The sequence below is a fragment of the Neopelma chrysocephalum genome, unplaced genomic scaffold, assembly GCF_003984885.1.
Source record: "Neopelma chrysocephalum unplaced genomic scaffold, ASM398488v2 Primary Assembly neopelma1_44, whole genome shotgun sequence".
Taxonomy (NCBI): Eukaryota; Metazoa; Chordata; class Aves; order Passeriformes; family Pipridae; genus Neopelma; species Neopelma chrysocephalum.
Genome location: NW_020897703.1, coordinates 20,343,281 through 20,369,494, shown reverse-complemented (window position 1 = coordinate 20,369,494; position 26,214 = coordinate 20,343,281). Strand labels below are relative to the sequence as shown.

Sequence of the window (26,214 nt, the reverse complement as noted above, 5' to 3'; positions counted from 1 at the left end):
TGCCCACCTTTCTAATATTCCATTTCCTGAGATGAATGATGCATTTCACCATCACTACATATAAAAGTCCCCTCTTTATGAATATTCACACTCCAGCATAGTTAAAGAGGAAATTTGCAAGATTAAAAATTTATTATTTCCAAGTTTATACTCAAATTCTATAGTGAACAGTTCTGGGATATAATAAAAGTAATTTAGTTTTAGCAATTCACTTCCATCTCACATCAAATTCACAGTCCATGCGTACCATAGAAACTCACATTCAAACAAAGAGAAAGTAAATTCCACAAGTCTGAAGCACACACATTCACATTTAACCTTCTCTTCCAGAAAGATGTTAAGAATGTAGAAATAATGTGTTAATAAATTAAATAATTTCATTCACTGCAATGGGCTAGACTTCTAGAGTTAGTTATCTAAGAGGTGCATTTTCTTCCAGGAATTCTCTTACTGTGTACCCTAAACTAATATTTGCAATAATCAAAATATACCTTCCACGAGAGGTTTGAAAAAAGCTGACTTTATCTCTGAACAAGTTTCTCACAACTGCATAAATGACCATCCAGTTATAAAGGAAGGAGGATACACCTGAAAGAGCACATATTTAGGCTCAAACCTCTCTTCCCACCCAAAAATGGAATTCAGATTTTCAGGAAAAGCAATCTATATGTACCTATGTAAGAACCCACATTTTACTGAAAAACACAAAGGTCAAACATCTTTGCAGAGTACACATAACTGGCAGACTCTTATATTCAGTCCAAAATGAAGTATAAAAAGTTTGCTTCTACAGTAGCAACTTGATTCCACAATTTTCAGTTGTTACAGCAAACACAGTTAATACTTATTTATATTTTCACTAGAGATGGCAGACATGGGAACATTTGCCTTAAAGTGAATAAGAAAAACTACAAACATAGCCTTTTCAAGTCATACATTGCAAGATTTCTAGTTCTTAAATGGCATCTCTGCATTATTCACAAATATAACATCTATTTTAGAGACACTGATGAACAAAGTTCTATTAACATTGTAAGACAACACAGTATGGATAAAGCATCTTAGCTGGTAAAAAAAGGATTACAAATCTCTCCTTTACTAGTAGAGCACACTGCAGAGAGCACTCCATTACACACCACAGATTTTGCATTTTAAATTGTTGAATCTCTACCGCTTTCCATCCAACTTTATGTTAACATTTAAATTTATCTGATTATTTTATTATCAAATTTAAGTCAGGTCTATTATGTGATTGTATTTGCAAGCAATTCAAAACATTCCCAATACAGTATGCCAATTTATTTTGAAACCTTAATAACAGTATTCCACTTTATTTTTAATTATTTTCAGAGAAATACTTACTGTACTTGGTCTTTAAAACCATTGTTGAGCACTCAGTGTGTGACTGAACAGAAATAGTGCAGAGATAACAGTTACCTCAATGGTTACTGATGCAACTAATAACAAGAGATTCAAATTACCTTCTCCCTAAATCAAAGGATTCCAAAACATTTCCTCTTGGCTCCCTTCACTTCAAAATAAGTATTCTTTTTATTCAGTTCTGGCTGGGATTCTTATAATGCCTATGCAAATGGACAACTTGTCTTTTATATCTCCCCTTCCCAAAAGACTGAATGGAAAGTGTTTCCAGAGAAGATATTTACTGTGTACAGTCTTTCAAGTTTTAAATATAAACCAATGAAAATCAAGGCACTCAACGTAGTTACATATGGGAAATAAAATTATCAATGAGAACGATAAACTCAAATCACAAAGTGAGATTATCATCAAATGTGCAACTGGGAATAAGGTGAAATCTCCTTCTTTTACAGCTTTGGCTTGAATTCACCAAAAAGAAGCTTTTTCATCATTTCAGAATTTTTTCCTTCTGGTGGTGCAGGCCATCTGTCATGATCTGAGGAAAACAAATAAAAGAACATATTTAGTTGACTGAGAAACTAGGCATTTTACTTTTGTGTCCTCCCATTGCCCAACTTCAGTCACTTGAAGGGCATTATTTTGTAACCCATTTCTTACCAGGTATTTCTAGGGTATGGCTGTATAAACTTTGGCCACCATCCACAACCATGGTTATCCCAGTTATGAAAGAAGCAGCTGGAGACAGTAGGAAACAGACTGCAGGAGAGATCTGTCAAAAGAATGACAATTTTAATCTTCCTTAGACCGCTGGGAACTGTTTATGTCAAAGAGGCTTGTAAAAACTTTTACAGGTAAGACATAATAACATTTTCCACTCAGCAAAAACTGTAACAATCTTAAAACCATCCTCCTAGTGATAACCATCAAGTACTTAACAGAGGAAAACCAATAAGCTTTCAGCATCAAATGCTTAAAAATCAAACAAAAATGTGGACCAATTTATCAAATAAGCACATTCTTGGTAGAAGAGAGCTAAGTACTTTTAAGATACAATTTTTTTCACCTTAATATTCATTCTTTCATTCCTTCCTCCTGGAAGTCAACTTCTTCAGGAACTAATGTCTACAATGAAACACTTCAGCTGAAAGAGGCAGCTGAATTAAATTTTCGTATATCAGTGACTACTGGTTAAGTCTCCCACTTGGCATGACTACACATTACTACAAGCTTTTTTTCTTTTTAAATATTCCATCACAGTGCAGAATTAAGTCTTTTTGTTCTCCATATAATAAAATGGCTTCTAAATAGAGACACAGAAGTAGAAATATTACAAATGTTCTGAAATACATTACCTCCTCAGGAACCGCCGACCTCTTGGCAGGAACCTTTGGTATGCTCTTTAACCACATCATTATACCTTGCTCTCCATAGTTTGCAACAGCAGTTTCTGAAAATACCAGTCCCTATTTTAAAACAGCATAGCAAAAATTAAGTTCTCTTGCATATGTTTAAATGGATCATTCTAAAATTGTGAAGTTGTCATCACTGATTTCTTGTGGGATTAAACTACCTAAAGAGCACTTGAATGTAAGTTTTTAAATGTAATGGAATAGTATAATTTATACAAGAAGGTAATTTGGCTGCCAGCCACTTCTCTATTCAAGCACAATACTTCTGATTATTCCAATTCTCCACTGTCACTTCAATAACTAAAAAATGGAGTATAAAGAAACTCAGAGGCTGCTTTGAAATTACAAGCATTTCACGTTAGCTTACAGCAGGAAACTACAAAGCCCGAAGAACAAGTTCTCCAGTGTCTTGTCATCTGTAAGAACACAAGACGGATTTATTGCAAATTATGGAAGCAGACAGATTTCAGTCAGAATTCCAACTCTCCCTACTTAGCTGCTGTAGAAACAGAAAAAGGTGACTGTGTTTGCTCTGATGATTATTCAGTCCAGTTTAGTCTTGAGAGGGAAGATGAAGGCTACAGCAATGGGAACACAGGGTTACATCCATTAGTCAGGACAGAATCTTTGGAACTGAAGTTTAAATCAAATAACAAAATTTGAATTCATCCACAAAGCACATACTAAGATTTCTAAGAGATCTGTATAATGTATGTGAAACTATTTTTTCCAGAATGCAGGTTTCCCTCTCTGTGTATCCATTCCCTACAGGTTACTCTGCTCCTCTAAAGTAGTAACAGTTTTATATTGTTACCACAAACCTGATGTGTCCACAAAGGTGACAGAAGTGTTACTGTAACTACAACATAGACTTCTGTTACCAGCATAGTAACAAAGCTAGCAAATACTTATGAAAGAGCCAAACCCCTGAAGCGTTTGCTTGTCAGAAACTTCTTTTGACATGTGCTATAATGTATAATCAGCATGATTCATTAGGTAATTAGCATGCCTGAAAAGTATATTCACATAATAATCCTGTCTTAATTACTTACTTCCCCAAGACTTGATAAATCAGAAAAAACAAATCAACAGGAAGTAGAAGCCAGTAGATGTTAATATTTAACACAACTCCAGATGAATTGGGTCTCACAGAGGCTACATAAAAGCCACTATCTAAATGATCATCATACAGCTGCCATTAAGCATTCTCTGCTATGCCAAACAAAGTGAGCCAGATGTTTTAGGACAAGGGGCACAACAGGATAAACAGACATTCTACAAAAACAGTAGCAAGATCTTCCTAAGAATCACTTAAACAAATATGACACCTCACTTATGACACTCACTTACTGTGGGTAGGATAATTCCTCATTGTAGAAGTAACTGCACAAAATTTACATTTCCTCTTTTGATTGCGAGAGAGTAAATGTGCAAAATAAATTGTGGTTAAGAGCAGATTACACAAATCACAACAGATCACACAATCTCAAAAGTTAAAGCTAGAGCTTCAATATAACCTCTGTATCTGCAGTACTATCCACTACAAAATATAGCTGCTCTTTCCATACTGTTATTTAAAAAAACTGCTACCTGCTGCCTACTTCCTCAGAAATGTGGCAGGCATATTTTAGCTGACAGTGGTTTCCTGTCTGCATGAATTTGATAAGAAAAAAATCAGAACACATATTTTTACATACGATTTCTCTGAGAGAAGGTCCACTCCAAATACATTCTCTTTATGTCTAAAGCAAATCTAACTTAATATGTAGAACACAAAGTAAAAGGCACTGTTACACATTCAGAGATTTTTAAAATAACTTCATAAACACAGGTTGAAACCATCAGCACACCTGAACCTCAAACAGAAAAAGCTTCATGAACTCAGAAATAATGTATCCATCACCAAAACACAAAGCATTCAGTAATCTCACGTCAAGGCTTTATAAAACAGGTGACCAACTCATACCAGTATCATTTCATTAAGCTACAAAAAAACCAACCAAGAGTGCCAAGCCAAAGCAGAAAGCAGAAGCAATTTTATCCCACATCCTCTGACTCATCATCCAGAAAGTACAAAACACTCTCGAATGACCTGAAGAACACAGATGAGGTGATTATAAATAAATAAATGCATAAACAATCCAAAATCAGTTACAGGTTATAGATTTTAAAATCCCTTTTGGCCTGAAAGCTTTAATTATGAACACATATGATTGCTAAGTTTAATCATATACTTACAGGAGCAACACTGTTGATTCTTACTCCACTGTGGGCCCATTCCAATGCTAAAGTCTTGGTTAGGTTATCCACTGCAGCTCTTGCAGCTCCTGTGTGCCTATTGAGAGAAAAAGCAATGGAAGCATCTGTTCCCTCAGCTGGGAGTGCTCAATATTAATTCTACTGCAGTCTCATTGAGGTAGTCAGAGTAGCTTTCTGTGGCTGGACCAACACCCTGAGAGACAGAGATTCTCTAGTTTGTAAGTCTGACCATAGCTTCACTGATTAAACAAGCTATGCTATGATTTCCTGTCATTGCTGGAAATACAGTCTCTCCCCCAATGTGACGTGAGGTCAGCTACTCTACTGCAGAGAGAGGCTTATAAAATGTGAAACAAGGAGGTAAAGTTCTAACTATGTAAAACTACCTGTAGGTTGCAGAGGTAAAGCAAGACTTGGAAGGACAGTGGTCTGAAAAATAGTTTAAATCTTCTGACAGACATGATTAAAATCACTCACTATTCAAAAATTACTCTAGATGGATGAGATAGAGACAACAAGAGTTGAAGTCATATACCTTGCTGCTATAGGAAACTAGTCTGAAATGATTACAAGCTTGAACAAATGCAGACAAAAATACTGCCATAATGAATAGTAGACAGTTGGACTCATAGAAAACAAATAGAATTTAGATTCTTTAGCCTAGCAAAAAAGACTTAGAGGAGATGATGCAATAGCTTCTCAATTACCAGGGAAAGAATACAAAAAACTTGAGAAAAATGTAAGAAAACATAAGTCATTTCTTTCCGGTCTAAACATATGAATAACCCCCAAGCACACTATGAGCAAACTTCACAAGTTTTATCTTCAAAATTAATACTTATGGAAAACTGTATCAGGTGACTTTTGGCACAAGTGGTGGCTGGACTTGTAAAGGCAAATCTTTTTCAATAGTATATTTCTACAACGAGTATCAATTCAGCAGGAATTTGACTTGTAAGTAGTTTTGTCTATCCACTTACATCTATGCACATTAGTTATTTAGGAAAATTTGTCCACTGTTATTCAGAATTAGCTTTTCCTCGTGGTTCAACTCTGAAATGCAGGTTCAGCGTATTTGACGAGACAATTCAGCCAGATTTTACCACAGTGGAGAAACTCAAATAACTGCAGCTTCAGCACCACCCTGTGGATCTCAAAATTTATTCTGTACTGCCAAGAACAAGCTAGTGAGAAAATATTCTGCTGTTCCTTAAAACCTCTTAATTTTGAACACTTTCAATGCTGGACAAAAAGAGGTAATGCAACACTTGCTCAAAGTATATTTTCTGTATTTTCTTCAATAGAAACTCAATTTCCAAGTTTAAAAAAAAAGAGGAAAAGGAAGTTTCAAAGAAGAAATTCAGACTTTTTTTCAAGAAACGGTCAACATCTAGCACATTGACAACTTCCAAATTTCCTTTGAAAAGAAAATAACTGAAACAATTAATTTCCTGAGCATTACTACCTTTCAACAAATTGGAACTTTTGTGGTAGCAAGTTTCAAATTGGAAAACTCCTGCTCACCTCCATTTTGAGGGTAAAGAAATTTGAACAAATACAGTACATGTACAAGTATGGATAGGATGCTCCATTTTCATGGCTGTAATCATTTGCATCAGCATAACTACAAACATGGCAATATGTTTGTAGCCATGAGCCTTCTCCCAGTCAAGAAAGGAGCAGAGCAAATAGAATTGATTCTATTTGCATCAGAAACCTTCTCCAAGAAAGATGTCTACAAAGTGGGAGTAAAAAGAAAAACAGGAAAGGCAAGCATTATGTGAGCTGAAGGACAAAGTCAAAACCTGGTAATGTACTAGAAATGTTCCTCCTACTCCTCTACTCGTGGTCCAATTTCCATAACTCATTGCACCATCAAGATCTGTAAACTGAGCATAGAAGAGAAAAGCAACTGGTGCCAAGTTCTTGCAAAACCCTCCAGCAATTTGGAGAAAGAGCATTTCTGTCCAACTAGTCCCACTAGCACACCATTTCCAATGAAAGCTTCACTGGAAAGTCTTGCTTCATAGTTTCTTACAAAACAGTTGAGAGAGACCAGAGATGCCATTTACTCCTGTAGTCCCTACTGAACTAATAAGAGAATCCCACACATTCAGCCAAGTGATACTCTTGCTCTCTCTTGACCAAACTGCTATATTTCTATACTCTGCTGCTGCCCAGTGCACACCTTTCTGAAGTGTTTAAGAGCAACTAGTACTTCCAAGGGAAGAACATAGGAAAATGTAAAAAGAAAATATATATTACGACATTCCAGGAAACCCATTTCTCACGGCAGCAGTAATGTTGACAATGGCTCCTCCATGTTCCTGCATCCAGGCATTGTACACTGTATGAAGGAGGAAGATAACCTATAAATATCAGAAGAAATGCATACAAATGAACTTGCCAATTGGAAGCCAAATTTGGAGTCCTAACTGCAATCACATTACACATTTTCCCAAATCTGCTCTTTGTACCACACTCTTGCCAAGCCAGAAGTGAGATTATGGGACAACAGGTGTAGTACAGGTAAGGCTCAATGATTGTCAAGAAGCATTTGGTGGAAATCAAGATTTCATGTTTTTACGTTTTATGTAATATAAATTAGTTTCATTTCCACATTCCAAATATTATCTGAGAATCACGTGCCATACTTAAATTTAAGCTTAAATTTATATCCCTGAAGGAGAGAAGTATTTTCCTGTGTTACACACAGTGCATACAGGCCCCAGAAGTTAAGTGGTTCTCCTGTAGTCTTTTAAGTGAGTATCCAAGACAACTGTCTCCCCAAACCTGGCCTTAACCAGAAGATAATACTTGCCTAAACGAGTCTTTGTATATATGAACAAATGCTATGTGCCATTTAATGCAAAGCTTTGGATGACATTCATGAAAACAAATACCCACTGTCAGATAAGTGTGTGGAAAAAAGAAGGCAGGGAAATATTTCTTGTCTTCTGGTATTGCAGTAAAAAAAGAGAACAAATAACCAAAAAAATAGCTTAATGTTCAGACCTTACCTGCTTTGCAGCAATAGAAGGTCCCTGTTAGATTAGTCTCTATCACAGCATTCCAGCCTTTTGCACGGATGGCTTCAGAAGGACTTGCAAATTGGCCCCCTCCATTATTCACCAGGAAGTCAATCTTCCCATGCAGACTCAGGGTAGACTTCACCAAAGCTTCTACCTGAAATAATATTTGTTAGTGTGGTATGCTGATTAAGCCCTGTACCCAATTTCATTCTCAGTATTTTCTCTCTCATATCCTCTTCACAGAACAAGAGGAGGTCTGGCCTTCAAAGAGGCTGTAAGATTCTTATGACAGGTTTAGTCAGCCAAGAAGGACTGGGCTGTGTCCATGTTTATTTAGGAAATCTTGCTGATATAATGCAGGTGCTACATAAAATACCAGCACCAAAAGAAGAAGGGGATTTATGCTGCTGACAATTTGCATAGTCAAATACACAGAGAAGCCTGGTACATAAGTCCTACTAAGAATCCCCTAACATTTTTCAAAAGGGTGGGGGTGTTCACATCACATGCTGGAAGAGCTCCATACAGTGTAACTACTGCTTTTTTATTTGGCCAGTATACCTGAGCATTTTAAATAGAAAACCTAAGTCATCTTGTGGAGTTTTAACATCCTTACCTTAATGTTTTGCACATTCACTAACGCTATGACATATGAGTTGGCAACAGCCAATCTTCTTACACAGACCAAGAAGGTTAGTTACCCTACAAAACACGAACTCTAAAAAATGCTGGAAATACAAGTTGTCTTCTTTAGCAAAAATATTATTACAAGATAGTAATAAGAACTCCATAGCAACTAAGAAATAACTTAACCTTTATCTCAAGAAATAGGAAATGGGACAACATGACTGTTTCCTGCTTACATCATCAATCATAACTAGATACCATGCATCAGTTTTTCCTACTCAAGCATACATGAAGTTACTACCATCTGTGGTTAAATAAAACACAGACTAAAACACCACCAGAAAAATAAACAGTTGCAGTCATGTTGCTGCTCAAACAGATTGGACTAGGGGAAGGATATCAATCAGCCTTTCTCAGTATATAGTTAACAGTAGAAAACGTCAGAAAAAAAAGAGTGATCTGTATCTCACCATGTCAGCAACTCAGTCTCATAAATAGCTGCCTTATATCTTTTGTTGCTAACAGTTTGGGATTGATTTAATAGGATAGTATGGATTGTGTAAGCAAAGCAAAGCCTCATGAGGTAGAGCTACTAGTGTAGGACATTCTTCTGAAAAAGACTGAAAACACCAAAATCAGGCATTTCTGACAAAACCAGAACATTGGAGGTCTTCAATAAGGGACATTTGTGTGTGACTGCAACTTAAAAGTATTATGCAGTAGCACACTTTCACAGATAACCAAGATGACAGCACTTGGACAAATGTCCACAAGCATTCACAGGTCACCCTGAACTTAAGTAAAACTCACAGGCAAACAGCCCACTACAGAGTGTTAGAGATTTGCTATTTGGGAACTAGAACTAGTAGGCATTCTGGCACAGTGGTAACAGGCATTTTTTTCTTCATGTTATTGCTGTGTTATTTAAAAGTACAACAACAAGAATCTCTTACCCACAACTCTCCACCAAGCCACAGTCTTCCACTACAGGCTTCACACAGACAGGCACTAAGTATTTATAAACCAACTGAGCCTATGCTAAGCTACAGCTTTATTGGAAAAGAAAAGCTACTAGTGAACTCAAACACAAAGTATGTGCTAAGTAGTACTGTGTGGAGTCTGTCTGAAGGAGTCCTGTTTGTCAGATGTCCAAGTGACAGGTTTTACCCTCGGGGTCTGGTCCAGCAGCAGGTGCTGCTGCTGGAGCTGGAGTGTGAAAATTCTGTGCACAGAATTCTAAATTGTTGACTTCAAGAACGGCAGTGGCCTACCAGAAGTACAAGGTTTTATCTTCCACTTACCTAGACATGTCTTCTACTTATCTAGGTGCCAGTTAAAGAAATGTTTGTCCACAGCATATAGCATAAAGGGTAAAAAGTTCCTCATGTCTTGCCCCATCAATAGATTTGTTGTACCTCAGCATTTAAGACCCACAAATACTTGCTTCCCCTTCCTAACACATACAGAGGTAAATAGAAAGCTCTTTTCATAATGGAAAAAGGATGGGGGTCTCTCTCCTCTGCTCTGGCCACCGTTACATTGAGGCTGTGAAATTGATTAATTATGTCCTTGGATTTTGGACAAAGAGCTTGGTTGGAAAAGACACACACATAACAGAGCTGCCTGGTTTGCCTCTCAGCAAGAGCAAACACCTGCTCTCAGCACATTATGTGGGCAGTGCTAGCAAATATGCAGACAATTAAAATCACTTCAGCTTCATAATCATTAAGAAGCAATATCTATCACTACATACATTCCAGACAACAGGATAAGGGAGAGGTGCACGACCACTGCTCCAGGATAAGGCCCTACAATGACAGAATATAAAAGCCTCAGATCCTCTTACTGGCATCCCAGAACCCTCTACTCTTCCATTTTAAAAAATAAAAACGAGGGTTTATCCTTTACAGAACACTCAATGGAAAACTAGTAAAAAGCAGCAGCAAACTCATGACAAAAATAAGCTTGACAGGTTGAAAATCCTCCATCAAGCAGGATTATTTCTTGCACATTAAACGAAAAGTAAGATTTGCTAGAAAGCAAGAGGGCTTCTGAGGATGAAGATTTAGAGACTTAAAAATGTGAATTAATTAAGCTATTCCCATGATATCTGCCATCAAGCTTCTGCAGCAGTTAATTCACTACACCTTCTTTGACTCTTCCTAAGCCAGAAAGAGCTCTAACAAACATATTGCACTATATGATGAGTGATGAATCTTCTAATGCTTGAATTTCACAGATTCAAACTAGAGGCATGAACTGTGTCATCTTCAAAGTAGGTCAGTTACTTTAAGATGAAAAAACAAAGGTAAAAAAATAATAAGCTGGCAATTTGAAAGTATCTTCATCTTTCTTAAATTTCCTCTATTCAAAGTCCCTCCTTCCAGTTTCCCTGGTTATAAAATGAAAACCAGGACAGAATTCATAGAGGCCTTTAGAAAAATGCAGAACTGATGGAGAAGGAGGGATGAAAAAAAAAAATGGCATGCTAGAGTAAGAACAGATGGCTTGTTCCTACAGGTGATCACGGTGGCTTCCTTAATAAGAAAGATTTACTCTTAGAAAGACTTCAGTGAGATGCCAGAGAGAAGGATATACTACATGAACTATGGAGTTCTTTGGGAAGCTTTCTGGGCTTTGTAGCTTGTGATGGATCAGTTCTGATGTCTAAGAGGGCTTGAACTCCTAAGTTTTTTTTCCTTGTTGAAACATTTATAATGTTTTTCTCCTGCACAAGTTCTTTGGTTCCTGGTATAAGACCTGAGAAAGAGGACGTAAAGACTCACATGGGATACTTGCAGAGGCTGTTCTCTCTACCCAACAATGCGTTTCCGTGATTTCTGAGGTAAATACTCTTCACTCATACTAAGTTGAAAGCAGACAATGAGTTGTAAAGCTATTAACGTGTAGCATACAGAGCCAACACAGTTGTAAAAGTCTTGTTGCTTTTGTGAGAGAACCCAAAATTATATATGCCCTCTCATCCCATCTTCCACTATTAAGAGGAAGCTCTTCCTGTATTTGTGAAAATACTGAAGTGAGTTATATTACTGTGTTGCCTCTACTTAAGATTAATCTCTGAGGCTAGAAAATCCTCCACTACATCTTTTATTGATCCCTGTTTTTAAGCCTCCAAGTCCCAGGCACAAAATTTTAGGTTAAGAATGGAGTAGGTTTTGAAAGTGGATATACAATGCTCTTTGAATCAAAGTAATGCCCAAAGGTACTTTTCCTCTAGTTTCCACAAGGCAATCAAGTGCAAATTAGAAAACAGTATTCACCATTGCTGCTCTTAGCAAATATAATAAATAAGCAGTAGTAAGCAGAGGGTTGTGGAAAACCTGCCACACTCAGTGCTGACAGTTTTCAGCACTGTAAGTTAATGATTGTTAATTTGAGCTTATCTAGTTTCAACTTACAAACCAAAATACCTAAGTGTAAGGAAGTGCTATCCTCACTACAAATGGAAAAGCTGAAAACATGATCCACATATTTCTGGTCCAACAGTAATTTTAGAAATTAAATAACAAGTGGCTGGGATTTAGCAATCTTTGAGAATTTCAAGCACTGAAGAACTAAAGGAGAACAGAGCCAGAAAACCAAGAGCTAAAGAACAAAAAGTGCAGGATGTCTCTAACCAGTAAAAAAAATCTGGAATGGATAAATATTTGTTTAACAGGTACACAAGTTTTTATGTTAAAATACAACAAAAATTGCATTCCTTACTCAAATCTCCAGCAAAGGGCTTATGAAATTTTCATAGTGATTTTTTTTCTGAAAAGGACTTGAACAGAAGCAGTTGAAGAACTGAAGTGAGTCAAACTATAAAACTGGATCAATGACTGATAAATTGAAGACTGATGCTTAACCTGCCTTATTCCTCTGAACCCTTTCTTTAATAGATACAGACCTGAAAAGACAATGGTTAAAGAGAACTTCCACTGGCAGGCAACACCCAATAGAAGCTTCACCAATATCAATTAAAAAGTTCTAAGAAAGTTCTGGTGTGTCTCTAAATGAACAGAGCTTAAAACTAAACTGGATAGAGGACAATTCTATGATAAAACAGCAAAGACAAAAGTTTCTTCAAGTATCAGCATGGCTACCTGTAAGACAGAATAATCCTAAACGCTTTACACAGCACTATAAAGAAGGCTTTAAAAGCACCTTCAAACATTTTCAAAGCCCCTTAAGCCTGTTTTGTCAAATAGGTATTTAGCCACACTTACATAGGAAACAAAGAAGGAATGGGAGTTTAGTGGAGACCACCTCATTTCACCATCCAAGCCCTGTACCATCTCATTGAGCACTGCAGTTCCCACTACATCATTTTTAAACTGATACAGAAATAAGACTCACATGCAGATGGTTATTAAGCCTAGCAGAGTACTTTCTGCAAGAAAGAGACATGAAAAAAGGCTTAAGCCTTTTTTCCTCTCTTTACCTCTTTTCTTTCCTGTAGCTTTAATCATGTAAGTTGCCCTCTGACATCTGTCATAACCTATTATGTTGCACTGCTGATGCTAGTAAATACAAACCTAAAATTCACTGCTAGGTGAAGTGACATACTGCACAGCCCCAGGGTTCGTCTCCTTCAGGAGAGAAAGTCTGAGTATACCACTATAAATATTTTATGGTATGCATTGTTCCAGGAGAGAATAATTTTATTTTTTATTTAGTTTATGGTTATATATTAGGTTATTTCCAGAATCTTCATAGCTGCTGAAAGTCATTAATATATAAGTTATTTAACAGAGACCTTGAGAGGTTAAGAAAAATGTAGCAATCAGTGGTTACTGGAAAATTTTCTAGCTGTCTTCAATAAGTTAAAAATCCAACCTGAAGTTGAACTTTTAAATATTTAATTACGCAGACAAAAAATTAGGAGGTGCATGCTGACTTCTGAAGAACCTGGATTAAGGACTTTGGCTCTTGATCTTTCATTTTTTGGAAGAGGAAGAAAAAGGAAAAAAAAATTAACTGGGATAGTAATAAAGTTTGCAATGAGGCTCACCTCAAACTGTAACCAAAATTTAAACATGGCTAAAATATTATAAATCTGTGGGGGTTTTTTTGGCTTTAATACAAGCTAAACTGAAAATGCATGGCACTTGTGTCAAGTCACAAGCACTGAGATCCCATGCCTTCTTGTTTGAAGGAACTATTCTGAGGTCTCCATCTTCACAAGTTTACACCCCCTCACTTCTGTCACAGAAATGTGACAAACAATCACACTAAGTGGGCTCTGGCTCGGCTGTAGAACACGCCAGTTTCAAGGCCCGCTTCTCCCAGAAATTTCTGAGATATGTAAGCCTGGTCAGAAAAACACTTGCAATTACAAATGCTTTTTTGCTCAGGTGGCTAATAAACGTCTTCCCTCAGAAAGCACATACTCTGATCTAAGCTATTTTTAAGGGGGTAGAGACCTTTGGAGATGTGAGAATTTACATACACAATATGCTTTTGACATGTTAAGCCCCAGAACAAGATCACTAGTCTTTACCTCTTCTTCCTTGCGGATATTGCACTGTATGGGAGTCACTTTGGCAGGATTCATGGAAGAAAACTTATAATTTAGTTCTTCTGCAGCAGCTTTTAATCGGTCAAATTTTCGCGAGGCAATAACAACACTGCAACCTGTAGAGACAAAATGAAACATCCTTCAGCTAACGGAATTATGCTATTTTTTTAATACCGTCATGGAGATACTTTGTGGAATGCGCCATTATTAGTCACTGACTAGAAGATACAGTGTTGAAATTCTTGCAAGAGAGAGAAATGACTGATGTCAGGTGCTTCTTAGCAACAAGATCCCTCTGTGCCAGGAAAAGAGCAATCAAAAAAAAAAAGTCCACAAGGTTCCCTCTCCTTCCTGCAGAGGGGAAGATAGCCTGTGAGTTGCAGAATCAGCAAAGCAGCTTTCAGACATCACTTTTGCTGCCTCTGCTCACAGCTGCCTCATTTATCAATTAAGTGATTTAAAGATGTTTCAGCAGGTCTTGATTACAAAAAAATGCTTGCTTCTAAAACCACAAAAATAATCTTACTCTGTGACTGGCTGTAATTTTGACTAGCAGTGAGCAAATATAATGCCCTGCTTTTTAACCCTACAGAGACTGAAGGAAAGGATAATAGCCTCATGAGATTAATCCCTATCTGCAGACTACAGACAGTAGGAAGAGGCTTTCCTGTGGCACTGCAGAATCCTAGTTGCAGAAAGGAGAGGGAAAATAGGCAGGAGCTCAAGTATTCTGGTTTTTTTCAGCATTTAGAGGCAGAAGGAATTGTTCTACAGAGAAAAAAACAATGCTAATGCCAAATTAAAGGCAAGCACTGACACAACAATCGGTCTAGAGTCTTCTGTCACACCAGTGGACTCAGGACAGCTTTAAGGCTTCAGCAATTGCTACTACATAGACTAAACCAAAGCACACCAAATTAATTCCTAGTGCAAATCCAGCAGGCATGCAATTTCATATAATGGATAAGCAAATTACTAGCTCCCACTGCCAAGCAGGCAAGGACATCTTGCTCCCAGTTTGCTCTGCTGCGTCCATAATCTTAGCATCCCAGCAGAAGTTATCCCTTCCTCATACCAGGTCAACTGCTTATCTGCTTTAACATAAACCAATTCAACACATTCAATCTGTCAGAAAAAAAAAAAGTTCACATTTTGCCAGGTGTAGGGGGTTTTTTTCCCTCCTCTGTTGCCAAGTGAAATTTGGCCTCTCACGTGATCAAACACCAGAATCAACTCAAAATAACTAGTGGGAGGAAGAAGCAGCAAGCTGTTCATTTGACTCAGGCTGTCTTGTGAAAATATACATAAAACAAAACAAAAAAACCCCAAACCAACCAAACAACAACAACAACAAAAGAAAAAAAAAAAAAAAAAGAGTTGAACTCTTCCAGAAGGAAGTGCTGCAACTACATATCCCTAGGAATGCGAGCTTCACCTTTAATCACTGGCCATCTTAAAACAACATATGTAAAGATAGTAGTCTATGAGGTCTCCTGATTTTTTTAAATTAAGAACTCCAGTTACTTGAACAACCACCTGACTAATGCAGAGTCCATAAAATGGTACACAAAATTACCAATTAATACAAATACTGAACCACAGTAGCACAGTTATATTAACTTAAGTGCTTGCTAATATACACACTGATAGAGAATAAGGTCCAGTAAAAGACCATATTTTTGCTAACCATGCTAACTTGGAGAAGGGGAGATTATAACTCATGAGGAACACTTGGTAACAACTGCACAAGCTGACACTACTTCATTTATTTTTCCTCATGACAGTCATAATGACTGGCATTATCTGTCATTGCTCCAACACCTATAGGAAGCAGCCCCCCACGTATACCTAAAGCACAAGGTATTCATGGAAAGAGCTCCTGATCATCTTCTTGTCAGTAGTAACCCGCACATCTACAAGGAAGGTTACTCAGTCAGACTTCAGTCATAGCTCTTTCTCAGTTTTCTCTCCAGTGATTTGCAGACATTTGCAGCCTTATTTTTATTTAGCCTGCTATGGACACACTTCTGTTATTTCTATTTTGCTTGAAAAAAATAATGACGATCAAATTAAGCACAATTTTAAGGTAACTGGGTAACATCATCAACCAATAGTGTGCTGACACTTAAAAAGAACCTCTTTTAGGGAGCATGTAAGGACACTCAAAGAAAAACATTTAGTTCCCTAGTAATACAAAGGTAACAGAACTAATCCTCCTTTCAGCTCCACAGAACAATAAAGCTGGGGGGACAAAGGCCAGGAGAGGCAGATATGTCTCCCATTACAGCCTTAACAAAGAAAGCTGTTTGCTACGCAGTGCAATGGTATAGTGCACATTCCAGCAGATTCCAGCAGCGCAAACCACAGGCAGCGTGGCACCAAGAGGCAAAATGTTGGTGTTGGTATTCTGAAGACAGTGAATCCAATCATGATAATAAACTATCCAAACCCAGTCTGATGCCAATGATCCCTACCACTCATGCTGAAACCTGCAGGAAAGGTGTTGCAAGGTAAATATAGGAGGCACCTCTACCTCTCCTGGCCCCCTATCAGAGAGTCAGGAGACCACCTTTCACTCAAGGTTTTACCACTTCTCTGTACTCAGGATGGAGAGAAAAGCCATGCAGCACACAATGAGGATGTTCTTCAACTTTAGGACATTCCTGTCACAGGCACTGAGAGAGAAGCACCACGTCTCTAATGTTACTGTGTGGACAGCAGTTCAAAACGACTCTGCTCCGCGAGGCTCCGTTCAACAACTCGATAAATCCTCCAGTTAACTCAAGATGAAAACTCACTGAAAGGAGAGTCTGAGAGAAAGGGTCCGGGTTTAACACAACCTCACTGTGACCGCTGAGTTTAAAATCTTTTACGTGCCAGCGGGCCCAAAGGCACAGCCCCACACCAACCTCACCTTGTGCCCCTCGCCTTCACCGCCCCAGTCACAACGTCCCACTCACACGCTCCTCGCAGCGCCGCCAGCCCCCAGAAAGCACCACAAGCCGCCGGGCACTCCCTGACCGTCCCTCAAACTTCATCCGACCCCCAACACCCTCCTCGCCCCACTGCCCCACCGGGGCTCCCTGCGGAGCTCCCGCCCCTCCCCGCGCCCACCTAGCGCCAGCAGGTCGGCGGCGATGGCCTTGCCGATGCCGGTGCCGCCGCCGGTGACGATGGCGACCCGCCCGCGGAACAGCCCCGCCGCCAGCAGCCCTCGCCCCGCCGCCATCTTCCCCCTCCCTCCTTCCCTCCCTCCGTCCCTCACACCGCCCCCGCCGAGTGACGCGCGGCCCCGCCCGCCCGGGGCTCAGCGCCGGGGACGGTGGCGGCGGAGCGGCGGCACCAGCGCTGCCGGCGGTGCCCGGAGTCCTGCGGCGCAGCTCCGCGGGCGGCAGGTAAGGGGGGGCGGCTGTGCGGGGTCGGGAATGCCCAGGTCCAACCCCGCGGGGGAGACACCGCTCAGCGCCGGGGAGGGGTCGGTGCCACCGCTGGCGCCCCGGGGTCTCCGCTGCAGCGAGCGCCCACTTGCCCCCACTCGCGGTCGGGTTGCCGTGTTTTTCTGCGCCGCTCCGGGTCACCTTCCCCATGGACGTGGGCAGGCAACCTCAGGATCAGCGGGAGCGGAGACCCAGCCGGGGGAATGCCCATGGGGTGTCACAGGGCTCGGGGAAAGGTGCTGGTGTGCGCCGGCCGCGGACCCGCGGGCGGGCAGTCCTCTCTCCGCGCCCTGAAGGCTGAGGCTGTAGCGTTTACCATGTCCCCAGTATAGTCATTTTGGGCTAAGATGCCTTTGTGTGCCCCCCCCCTAGAAATCGCCCTAACTAAGCACAATATTAATTGCTCAGTTGACACAGAGAACAGCCAACATTATTTTCCTTTCTATCCTACAGTGAAGTGACAGAGCATCTTTGTCCATTGCAGGTGATTTTAACCAGCGCTGATGTGCCCAGCAGCGTGTGTGTGCATGTTCAGTGTCTTTCCAGGCATTTCCTCTGTCCTTTTCAATAGAAGAGATGTTTGAAAGTATGTCTCAATTTTGTCTCATTATTTTTGCCTTAGGAGAGCTGGCTAGTATGAGAAGACAGTGAGAATTTTTTTTTAAAAAAGACACATATAGGTAAAGTGGGAGAATCACTGAGTCTGTTGTGGTTTTCTCATTTGTTAAACAAATTTATTTACTTTCCCAAAACATGTTCTGAGGTTTAACACTTTAATTCTGAGACAATTTTAGGATAACATCTTTATCCTGAAGTTCAGTGTTTTTTGACAGATGCTGTATATCCTCCTTTAAAGTGTAGGGAAGAGAAGGCATAGAGAAGTTAACAGGCTCATTCAGCAAAGGGTGGCAAGACAGAAGTGGATTTCTGCATGGTGGCTTAGGCCAGTGAGACAACCTTTAGACAAAATTGCCTTTTTTGGGTGAGTTAATGTTTGTAGAATCCTTTAATGTTTTAAAGCACTCCACTTTCTGGAGGCAAAACATGAAGCACTGTGAGTGACACTGCAAAAAAAAATTTACCCTCCTTTAATTATCTTCCACAATCTGAGACTTCGCAGATCCCTATTAACTGTCTCTGGCTGCCCTACATATCTCAGGCAGGCTGTATCAGAGCGATCATTAATTAATCCCAGGGAGAAGCACTCATCTGTGCTAGTGAATTAGATCTTCATATTCCAACCTGCCTGCCATCCCGACTGAGCTGCAGGGCTCCAAAGGAAATCTAGAGAGTCTCTATGCTCATGTGACCTCCTTGATTTCACTATTCATCCTAGAAAGCACTATTAAATGATTTTTTTCCCTATCAGGATATATTGCTTGGTTTCTGGAATTTCTCAATAGATGCAGAAATACAATAAATAAGGGGCTGAACAGTTAAGATTCTGTTGAGATTCTGTTAGTGATGGGTGGGAGGTAAAAGGGGAGAGGTATACAGACTGGAGAGGAAGAAGAAGAGGAGACATCCATTCCTTGGCCATCAATGGAGGGTAGCCCCTTCTGGTACAAAATCTATCCACAAAGAATAGAGCTTAGGTAACCAGTGCTCACGGACATTTTCAGCAAGGCAGTGGGTTCTGTTCACTGTTGTGTGGGTTGCCTTTGAACCAAGGATTCAAACTGTACCTTTGTGTGACTCGATTTTATTCCAGGGCTTAAAATTCAAAATTATTTAAGATGAAAGGGAGAAAATCTTATTAACTAAAATCAATTTTAATCTTCTCATATGCTTGTTCTTTCTTAATCACAAAGGAATGTTAATTTTATTGGTAGCACTAAAACATGTTGGTCTGTCACTACATGCAGCCATAGCGGTAAATTAGTAAGCAGAAGGCTCTTACATACTTATGTTACTCTATAAACTTAATGTTCAGATTCTGAATTTTTATGTGTTAGAAAATAGTGTCTGATTAGACAGCTTATTTTTTATTTATTTTTTCAGTATATGTCAGCTTGAATTTGGAAGAAAATAAATCTGCATTTAAAGCCTCGGAGTCATAATTTTCATTTTTTGAAGTTAACTATCTGAAATTTTTTGCCTTGGTATATCTGTCACTTTAAACATTCAAAAATTAAAATGACACATTTAGGAAAAAGAATTAATCTGTAGTTTTTTCCAGTTGTCATCTCCTTTGGAGTTGTGGGATTAGCATATGTCATTCTTGAACATTTACTTTTTTATTTATATATTGAAGAGGAAAAACTAGATTTCCTGTTTTTACAGCTCCCAGATTGTATCTTGGCTTTGAATGAACTAGTTCAATTTGTTGAGATGAATAGGAAACTCTGCATTTTCAGAAAAGGCTACTTTTGTCCAAAGCTGATGTGCTTTGCCAGCCTATGGCTCAGCTATTCAGCTGATGACATCTGCCAGTCCAGAACTCTGCCATGCTTTAAAAATCCTGGCACTGATATGTACTGCCTTAATAATTCCTTGTATAATGCTATCCTTCAGGGTATCCGTGCCCTCCTATAGCTTGTAATCCTTTTTGGCAAGGGGGAAGGTCTCACAGTTGTTAAATACCAACCTGATGTGAGAAAACAGATGGCTCCAAACAGGAGAGAAACCTCCACAGGATCCAAATCCCAGGAGAGGTATCCCTGGGGTCAGCAGTCTGACAAGGAGGTGAGAGGAGAAGGGATTTAATGAAAAGTATCTTAGTGCCAGAAACAAAATTTTAATGCCAAGAGACCATTTCTGACAGAGGGTTTTTGCAAAAAAAACATGGTTGCACTGCAGCAGCCTCTGCTTTTGCAGACCCCACTCTTATGTGTGCTCCAGGTTCGTATCTTCTCCTGGGATTCCAAACTACACAAAGTATAACAACAATAATTTATTCCTTCCCCATACCTATTACAAGAAATGCCTGGATTGAGCCAAGACCAAATGAAAACCAGTGTGAGTTTCAGTGTCTTTACCTCTCTGGACCTTTCAGTGGGATTATGCAACAGGCCTCTTTGGAAATCCCTGATACTTTCACCTCCTGTACATTCTCTCCTGAGACTGCGTTTCCTTTCATCGTTTCTCTCCGGCAAGTGAGAGCCTTTCTGTTTAGTGGCCTCTGGTTTCCATGTCAGAACAGCCTCCTGGTCAGCCCCAGCTGATGTTCAGGCTCTCTGGTCAATTAATCTCTTTAGGGACTTCCTCTCTGGAAAGGTACTTTACTCTCAGCTGTATCTTGAGGGATTTCAGTCTAATTAGGAGATAATCAGGATTTTACAGCCTTTCATCATTATCCCTAGGAATTTCATTCCAGTGATTAAAAAAAATACAGGAGATACCAAGAAAGGCATCCCACTCGAAGCAGAGTTCATAGTGGTACAAGATGTAGAATATCAGCATCAAACAGTTTGAAACAGGTATGTTGACAGATTTTATAAATAATCACACACCCTGCTAATACCATACTAATGATACTAAATGATTCACTTGTCTGCAATTCAAAGTGCAGCATTTTTAATATCCTGGCATTATGGATCTCTATCTACACTTGTATCCAATCGCAAGTCCCCTGAGCCAAGTAATTCCTGCTGCTGGAGATACTGTCTAAATACCTTAGATTATATTTACTGTGCAATGCATTAAACAATCCTGAATCACTCCCAGGGGAATCTTCCAGTTCTCTTTCTGTGTAGTTGTGCTCTCCAGCAACTCCTGGGCTTCAGCCAGGTGTTACTCTGAGAAAGTTCTGATTTGAAGCCCCCAAATATCTTGCTTAAATAAGAACCACAGGATGTGTCTTGGTCTCAGTATTTTTCAGATAATCCTTTCCAGACTGGATTTACAATTGACTGTGTTCTCCATTAGGCTGTATGACTGCAACTTCTTCCTCTCTAATTGCAAGTATTTCGATGTGTGGTCTCCTCATTTTGTCTGAGTAAAGCACCGGGGTGCTTGATCTTGGCAGCACAGAGCAGGGCAAGAAAGGCGACTGAGACGGTCAGGGATCTTCTGAGTAGTTAGGAAGGAAAAAGAGCCTGAGGTAGCAACAAGGGTCCTTGTTTTTAATTATTGTAAAGGTCAGCATGCATTAAAACATCCTCTTGAGAGCAGTGCGTGATGGAAGTCTGAGGTGGAGGTCACCTGCCAGCCAAGTCTGTAGCAGATGTCCTGCATCAGCACAAGTGCGTCACACCCACCACTGGTGCTTCATGGCTTTGGAGGCTTCAGGCACAGCAACTCCTGGTGTTTTTTAGTTGCACATAGGTGTGTGTGTACGCTGTGTAGAAGGTATTTCCTCTGCACTCTGGTAAGGGAGGTGAGGAGCTCAAAACTCCATTTTCATGTACTACATGCTTGCTCTGTTGTTACTGTTTTCTAGGCATCTGCTTGGATGCCTAGAGGGGAGGAGGCACACCTCCAGTTTCTTGTATGCAGTAAGTTCCTAGTACATCTTCCAATCCCAAATGAGGACGAATTGGGTATTATACCAATAAAAATAGATGCTACACATGATCCCAGCTTAAAGGCACTGCTGTGGAGGCAGGATATTGGACTAAAATTGGTGACTTTGTTCAGCTGTTCCTATGGTATGGTGTAATCCAACAGTGATTTAGTTGATTGGGTAGGGATTACAATCAGCACCTGATGTTTCGAGGTGCAAGATGGCCTGTTTTGGCAAATGCAGAACTGAGGAGTAGAACGGGGGAAGAGAAAAAGTGTGTCTCCACTTTATGGTTGAGATGTTTTTCCCTACAAGATTTAAGGACTTCTGTTGAGTTTATTCAAGATTAATATCTAAATGCTTGGTCTGCTTTGAAGATTTCAAAGCAACTTCCATTTCCAAGTCATGCTGCTTTGAAAGCCTTGCTTCTCTTTAAAGGCTAGTGTGTACATGTCATTCCTTGACATTTTTAGCATTGTATAATAAAGAAACAGATATAATCCATGTGGAGGCACTGGAAAGCTTTGTGTCCTTTGTCTCGATTTTTCTTTCTTCTAGCAGTGTGGACAAAAAAGTGGGAAGACAAAGGCAAGATAGCACTTCAGGCTTTTGCTCTAAGAGAAGGTAGACCAGCACAGTTTGAGGATTTAAAAAAAGTTGGTATGTAAGAAATCGATTAGGCATTTCATTTAATATAAAATAAAAATGCTCAGCTATTCTTTTATGTTATCTTCCAGTCTTCAGTAATAAGTGATCTACACAGCAATTATTATTCTGTGACATTTGGAAAAGTTATGGAACAGCAGAGGAAAATAAAAAGAACTGATTCATAAAACATATACTCTGTAAAATGTCCCTGACTTTTAAAAAAATCCTTTGAAAATGTCATTCAGAAACAATATAGTGATACTTTGGAATGCCTCTCTCCACTACTTTTTTTTTTGTATTTTTGACTGTATCTGTAGAATATTGTCAGCAAGCATTTGGTTGTCTTATGGAAGGATGGAAGGGAGAGCAGGGGGCCTGAGCAACCCAGCATGGCCCCAGGAGCCAGCAAGCCCTTAATCCACACCCAAGCAGATCTAGCCTTGCTGCAGCTTCAGTGATGGTTGACCATCAAGCTGAGTTGGCCAATGCGAATCTGGCTCATAGCGCCAGCAGGAGAGGTCCAGTAGCTGCTCAGCAGTGTGGTGCCGGTTGGCACTAATGCCATCTGCCTACAGGCAGGAGCCATGTGCCAGTGATAAATTGGAAGGACTGGGCAAACTTGGGTCTGTCGGTGCTTGTCTGCAGAATTTGTGTCACTTCCCCACAGTTCCCTTTGCTTTTAGCTTGAGCTTTTAGCACCCTCTGCTCCTGAGGGGAAGGCATGAAGCAGAGGGGGACTCCATTAGCAAACACCCGTAAAATTTTTGGTGACATGAGTCATCTTACTGTGTTATCCCCTCTGCTCAGGTGCTCAGTGCCATTCTCTGCTTTTGGCCATCCAGCTTGAAGTCTGCTCCTGCTTGGATGCACGCCCAGAGCATGGTCATTTTTCTTGTCTCTCTCTCCAAGACATGAAAGTGCTTTGAACTCTATAGATTAAGCAGGGAGGGAAAGATAAGTGTGATCTATGAACTTTGCCGTTTGCTTTCTTTTACCTTGCTGGGGTGGCAGAGATGGATGTTTCTCTTTGTGCCTCTTGCTGTTATACAGACACTTAATGCCTCAAAATGGGCCTCAAAACAGGCCACTGCCAGGAGGAGTAGTTTTTCCTCCCTTGCTTAGACATTCTTTCCTCTAGTAAGAAGCTGCACAGTGAACCTGATGAGGGAATCCATCTGGCTAAAAATAACATTATTTTCTGTGAGATAAATCCCCCTGTCAAGCTCACCACAAGCTGCACAGACCCTAGTACTGATAGGGAGGGGCTGTTCTTGCCTTACCTTCTAGTGTGTCATTCATCCCAGCCTTGAGTATGTGCTAGATTCAAGTAACTGTGCAATCTAGTTTGAGCTATTTCACTGTGAAATAAAGAGAAGACAGGCATCCTCTGTTTCAGCAGGTGAAGATGAATATGTGAAAGACAACGTGGAATCATTTAGGTATTTAAAACAGATCCAAAGCTGTTGAGGGAGCCCAACCATTTGGCCCTTTCCCTACATAAGGATCTGAATTAAATGTGTTTTCTTACATAGGTCTTGCACATGTTTTTATTGGGTCTGGGGCTGCATTTCTGCTCTAGACCAATGCACTTTGTCATAACACGATTGACTGGTGACAGACAGATCTGTCCTGAACAGCTGGATGCATCTAATACCATCTATTTTTCATATGTACAATCTGCCAGCAGATAACCCCTTTAAAAATTACTAGGGATTGGAAAAGATCTTTTTGGGTAACATCCATGCTCAAAAACATACACACATATGCAGAAAATCAGGGGCAGGCTTGGGTGGAGATAGGATTGGGGATGCAGCAGTTATGAAGTAAAAGCAGCAAGCAAAGGAAGATCCAGGGCTGGGAAGCTCTCTCTCTCGAGGTGTGTCTCGGGGGTAAATTTCCCTTTATCTTTTTCCCATCCTGCATAACTCACAGTAGTTCTAAAGCACAGGTTGTTTTTTGTTTCTGCAGACAACCCCTGCATGATGTGAGTGAAGATACAGTGCCAGTTCTTCTTATGTGTTGTACATTTTATGTGACTATAAAATAAAAATTGATGTTCCCTGCTGCTTACCGTCTACATTTTTTCCTCTCCTGTCTGCTCTGAGCAGTCATAAAAAGGTTACTTGTGCTGTAGCAGGGATTTAAGATCAAGGATTTTATTAGCTTGCAGGAAGGCTCTTCCTTCCTTTCTACATTCAAACTGGATAATTTCTCCTCTGTTAACAGCAGGATCAAGCCCTGAAAACCAATGGAAGAAGCTTCCTTTGACCTAAATGGTGCAAGGCCAAGCTTTTAGGCTCCTGTTTTGTGTGTCAAAGACTATTACTGTCATGGGAAGCATAAGTAGCAGTAGCTTTCCTGCATAGTAACAGAAGATTCTGCTTCTAAAAATTCCTCTACAGAGTGTTTTTGTGGAGCTGCCTCCCCAGGGTTCTCCATCTGTTTTCGTATGAAGATTAATAACAAATTGTTTGGCTAATAAACTGCTCCCTGCTATCTCTGAAATGTGACCATTTCTTTCCTTTCCCTCCCATGGACAGTTATTAGATTCCTGTCTGTCCCTGTGCTCCCACATGGGAGACATCACTAATATGAGATGCTCAGCAATTGTCATGCTGCAGCTCCACAGCAAGGCTTTTAAGGGGTGCAGATTTTGGTGTGTGGCTGAAAGAACTGGTGCTGTGGACAGCTGTGTAGTGCTGAGGGCTGGCCTTGTTCTTAGAGGTTATAAAGAAAAGAAAGAGAGAAAAATTAAGCTTTTAAGTACGCTACTGTGATTTCTGCAAGAGCCCTTTTATTGTCTGCAGCTGCAGAGAAAATATTGCAAGGAAACATGGGACTGGATCTTGAGTCTGTTTGACTCCCAGCACTGCTGCAGGATGTGGGGCTGCTGGTGGTATTTATAAAGTGCTGTGTTCAGAAGGTCTGGACCAGCTGGAAGAGGGTATTCCAGCTGCTTCATTGGGAAACAGATGAGAAAAAAATAAACATGATGTGAAAACAGGCATAAGATCAAGAAGGATCTTTGTGATCTACCATCTGACTGCTCCCTAATACAAACCAGAGGACTTCACCACACTAACACCTCTTCTGGTCAAGTACAGGTGACCAAACTGCTGGCAAGATAGCCAGTCCAAATTCAGAAGTTCCCAGTGATGGTATATCAACCATCCAGTGATGTATATCAAGTGACACCTACCCACTTTGTTAAAACACCTGCCTAATATCTGCCCTGTATTTGTATCTTGTGGCTTTTTATCTTGCTGCATCCTCGCCTGCTGGATCAGAGGGATCTCCTTTATGTTTTTATTTTTGATGTAGACAGACTGACATTAGATTTTACCTTCTTGTGCCTTAAACAGAATAATCTGGGCTCCTTCACTTCCTTATCCCAAGGGCTCTGACTCAGCCACAGGAACAGTGCTTCTTAGGGGCTTGTCCCCCATTGCCCATTCCC

The 26,214-nt window shown here is 40.0% G+C and overlaps 2 protein-coding genes across 5 annotated transcripts in view; one reads left to right on the top strand and one right to left on the bottom strand.

Moving 5' to 3' along the window:
• Positions 1 to 101: 101 nt before the first annotated feature.
• PECR (peroxisomal trans-2-enoyl-CoA reductase) lies at positions 102 to 17,485 on the bottom strand. The gene is made up of 8 exons (XM_027678907.1): positions 17,343 to 17,485; positions 14,211 to 14,344; positions 8,069 to 8,234; positions 7,314 to 7,395; positions 5,028 to 5,124; positions 2,733 to 2,843; positions 2,038 to 2,149; positions 102 to 1,915 (listed from the first exon to the last, which is right to left on the bottom strand). Exons 1-8 carry the CDS (start codon positions 17,455 to 17,457, stop codon positions 1,827 to 1,829), a joined length of 906 nt encoding a protein of 301 aa, XP_027534708.1. The 5' UTR covers positions 17,458 to 17,485; the 3' UTR covers positions 102 to 1,826.
• Positions 17,486 to 17,529: 44 nt separating this feature from the next.
• The window catches only part of TMEM169 (transmembrane protein 169), a 15,764-nt gene continuing 7,079 nt past the window's right edge, over positions 17,530 to 26,214 (top strand). Inside the window, exons 1-2 of one of the 4 annotated variants that reach the window (XM_027678904.1) lie at positions 17,530 to 17,623; positions 18,150 to 18,251. The gene's annotated coding sequence lies outside the window, so the exon portion shown is untranslated. Of the gene's footprint in view, positions 17,624 to 18,149; positions 18,252 to 19,773; positions 20,351 to 20,418; positions 21,085 to 26,214 lie in introns of those variants that run through there. The other 3 variants (XM_027678903.1, XM_027678905.1, XM_027678906.1) reach the window with 3 other exon arrangements.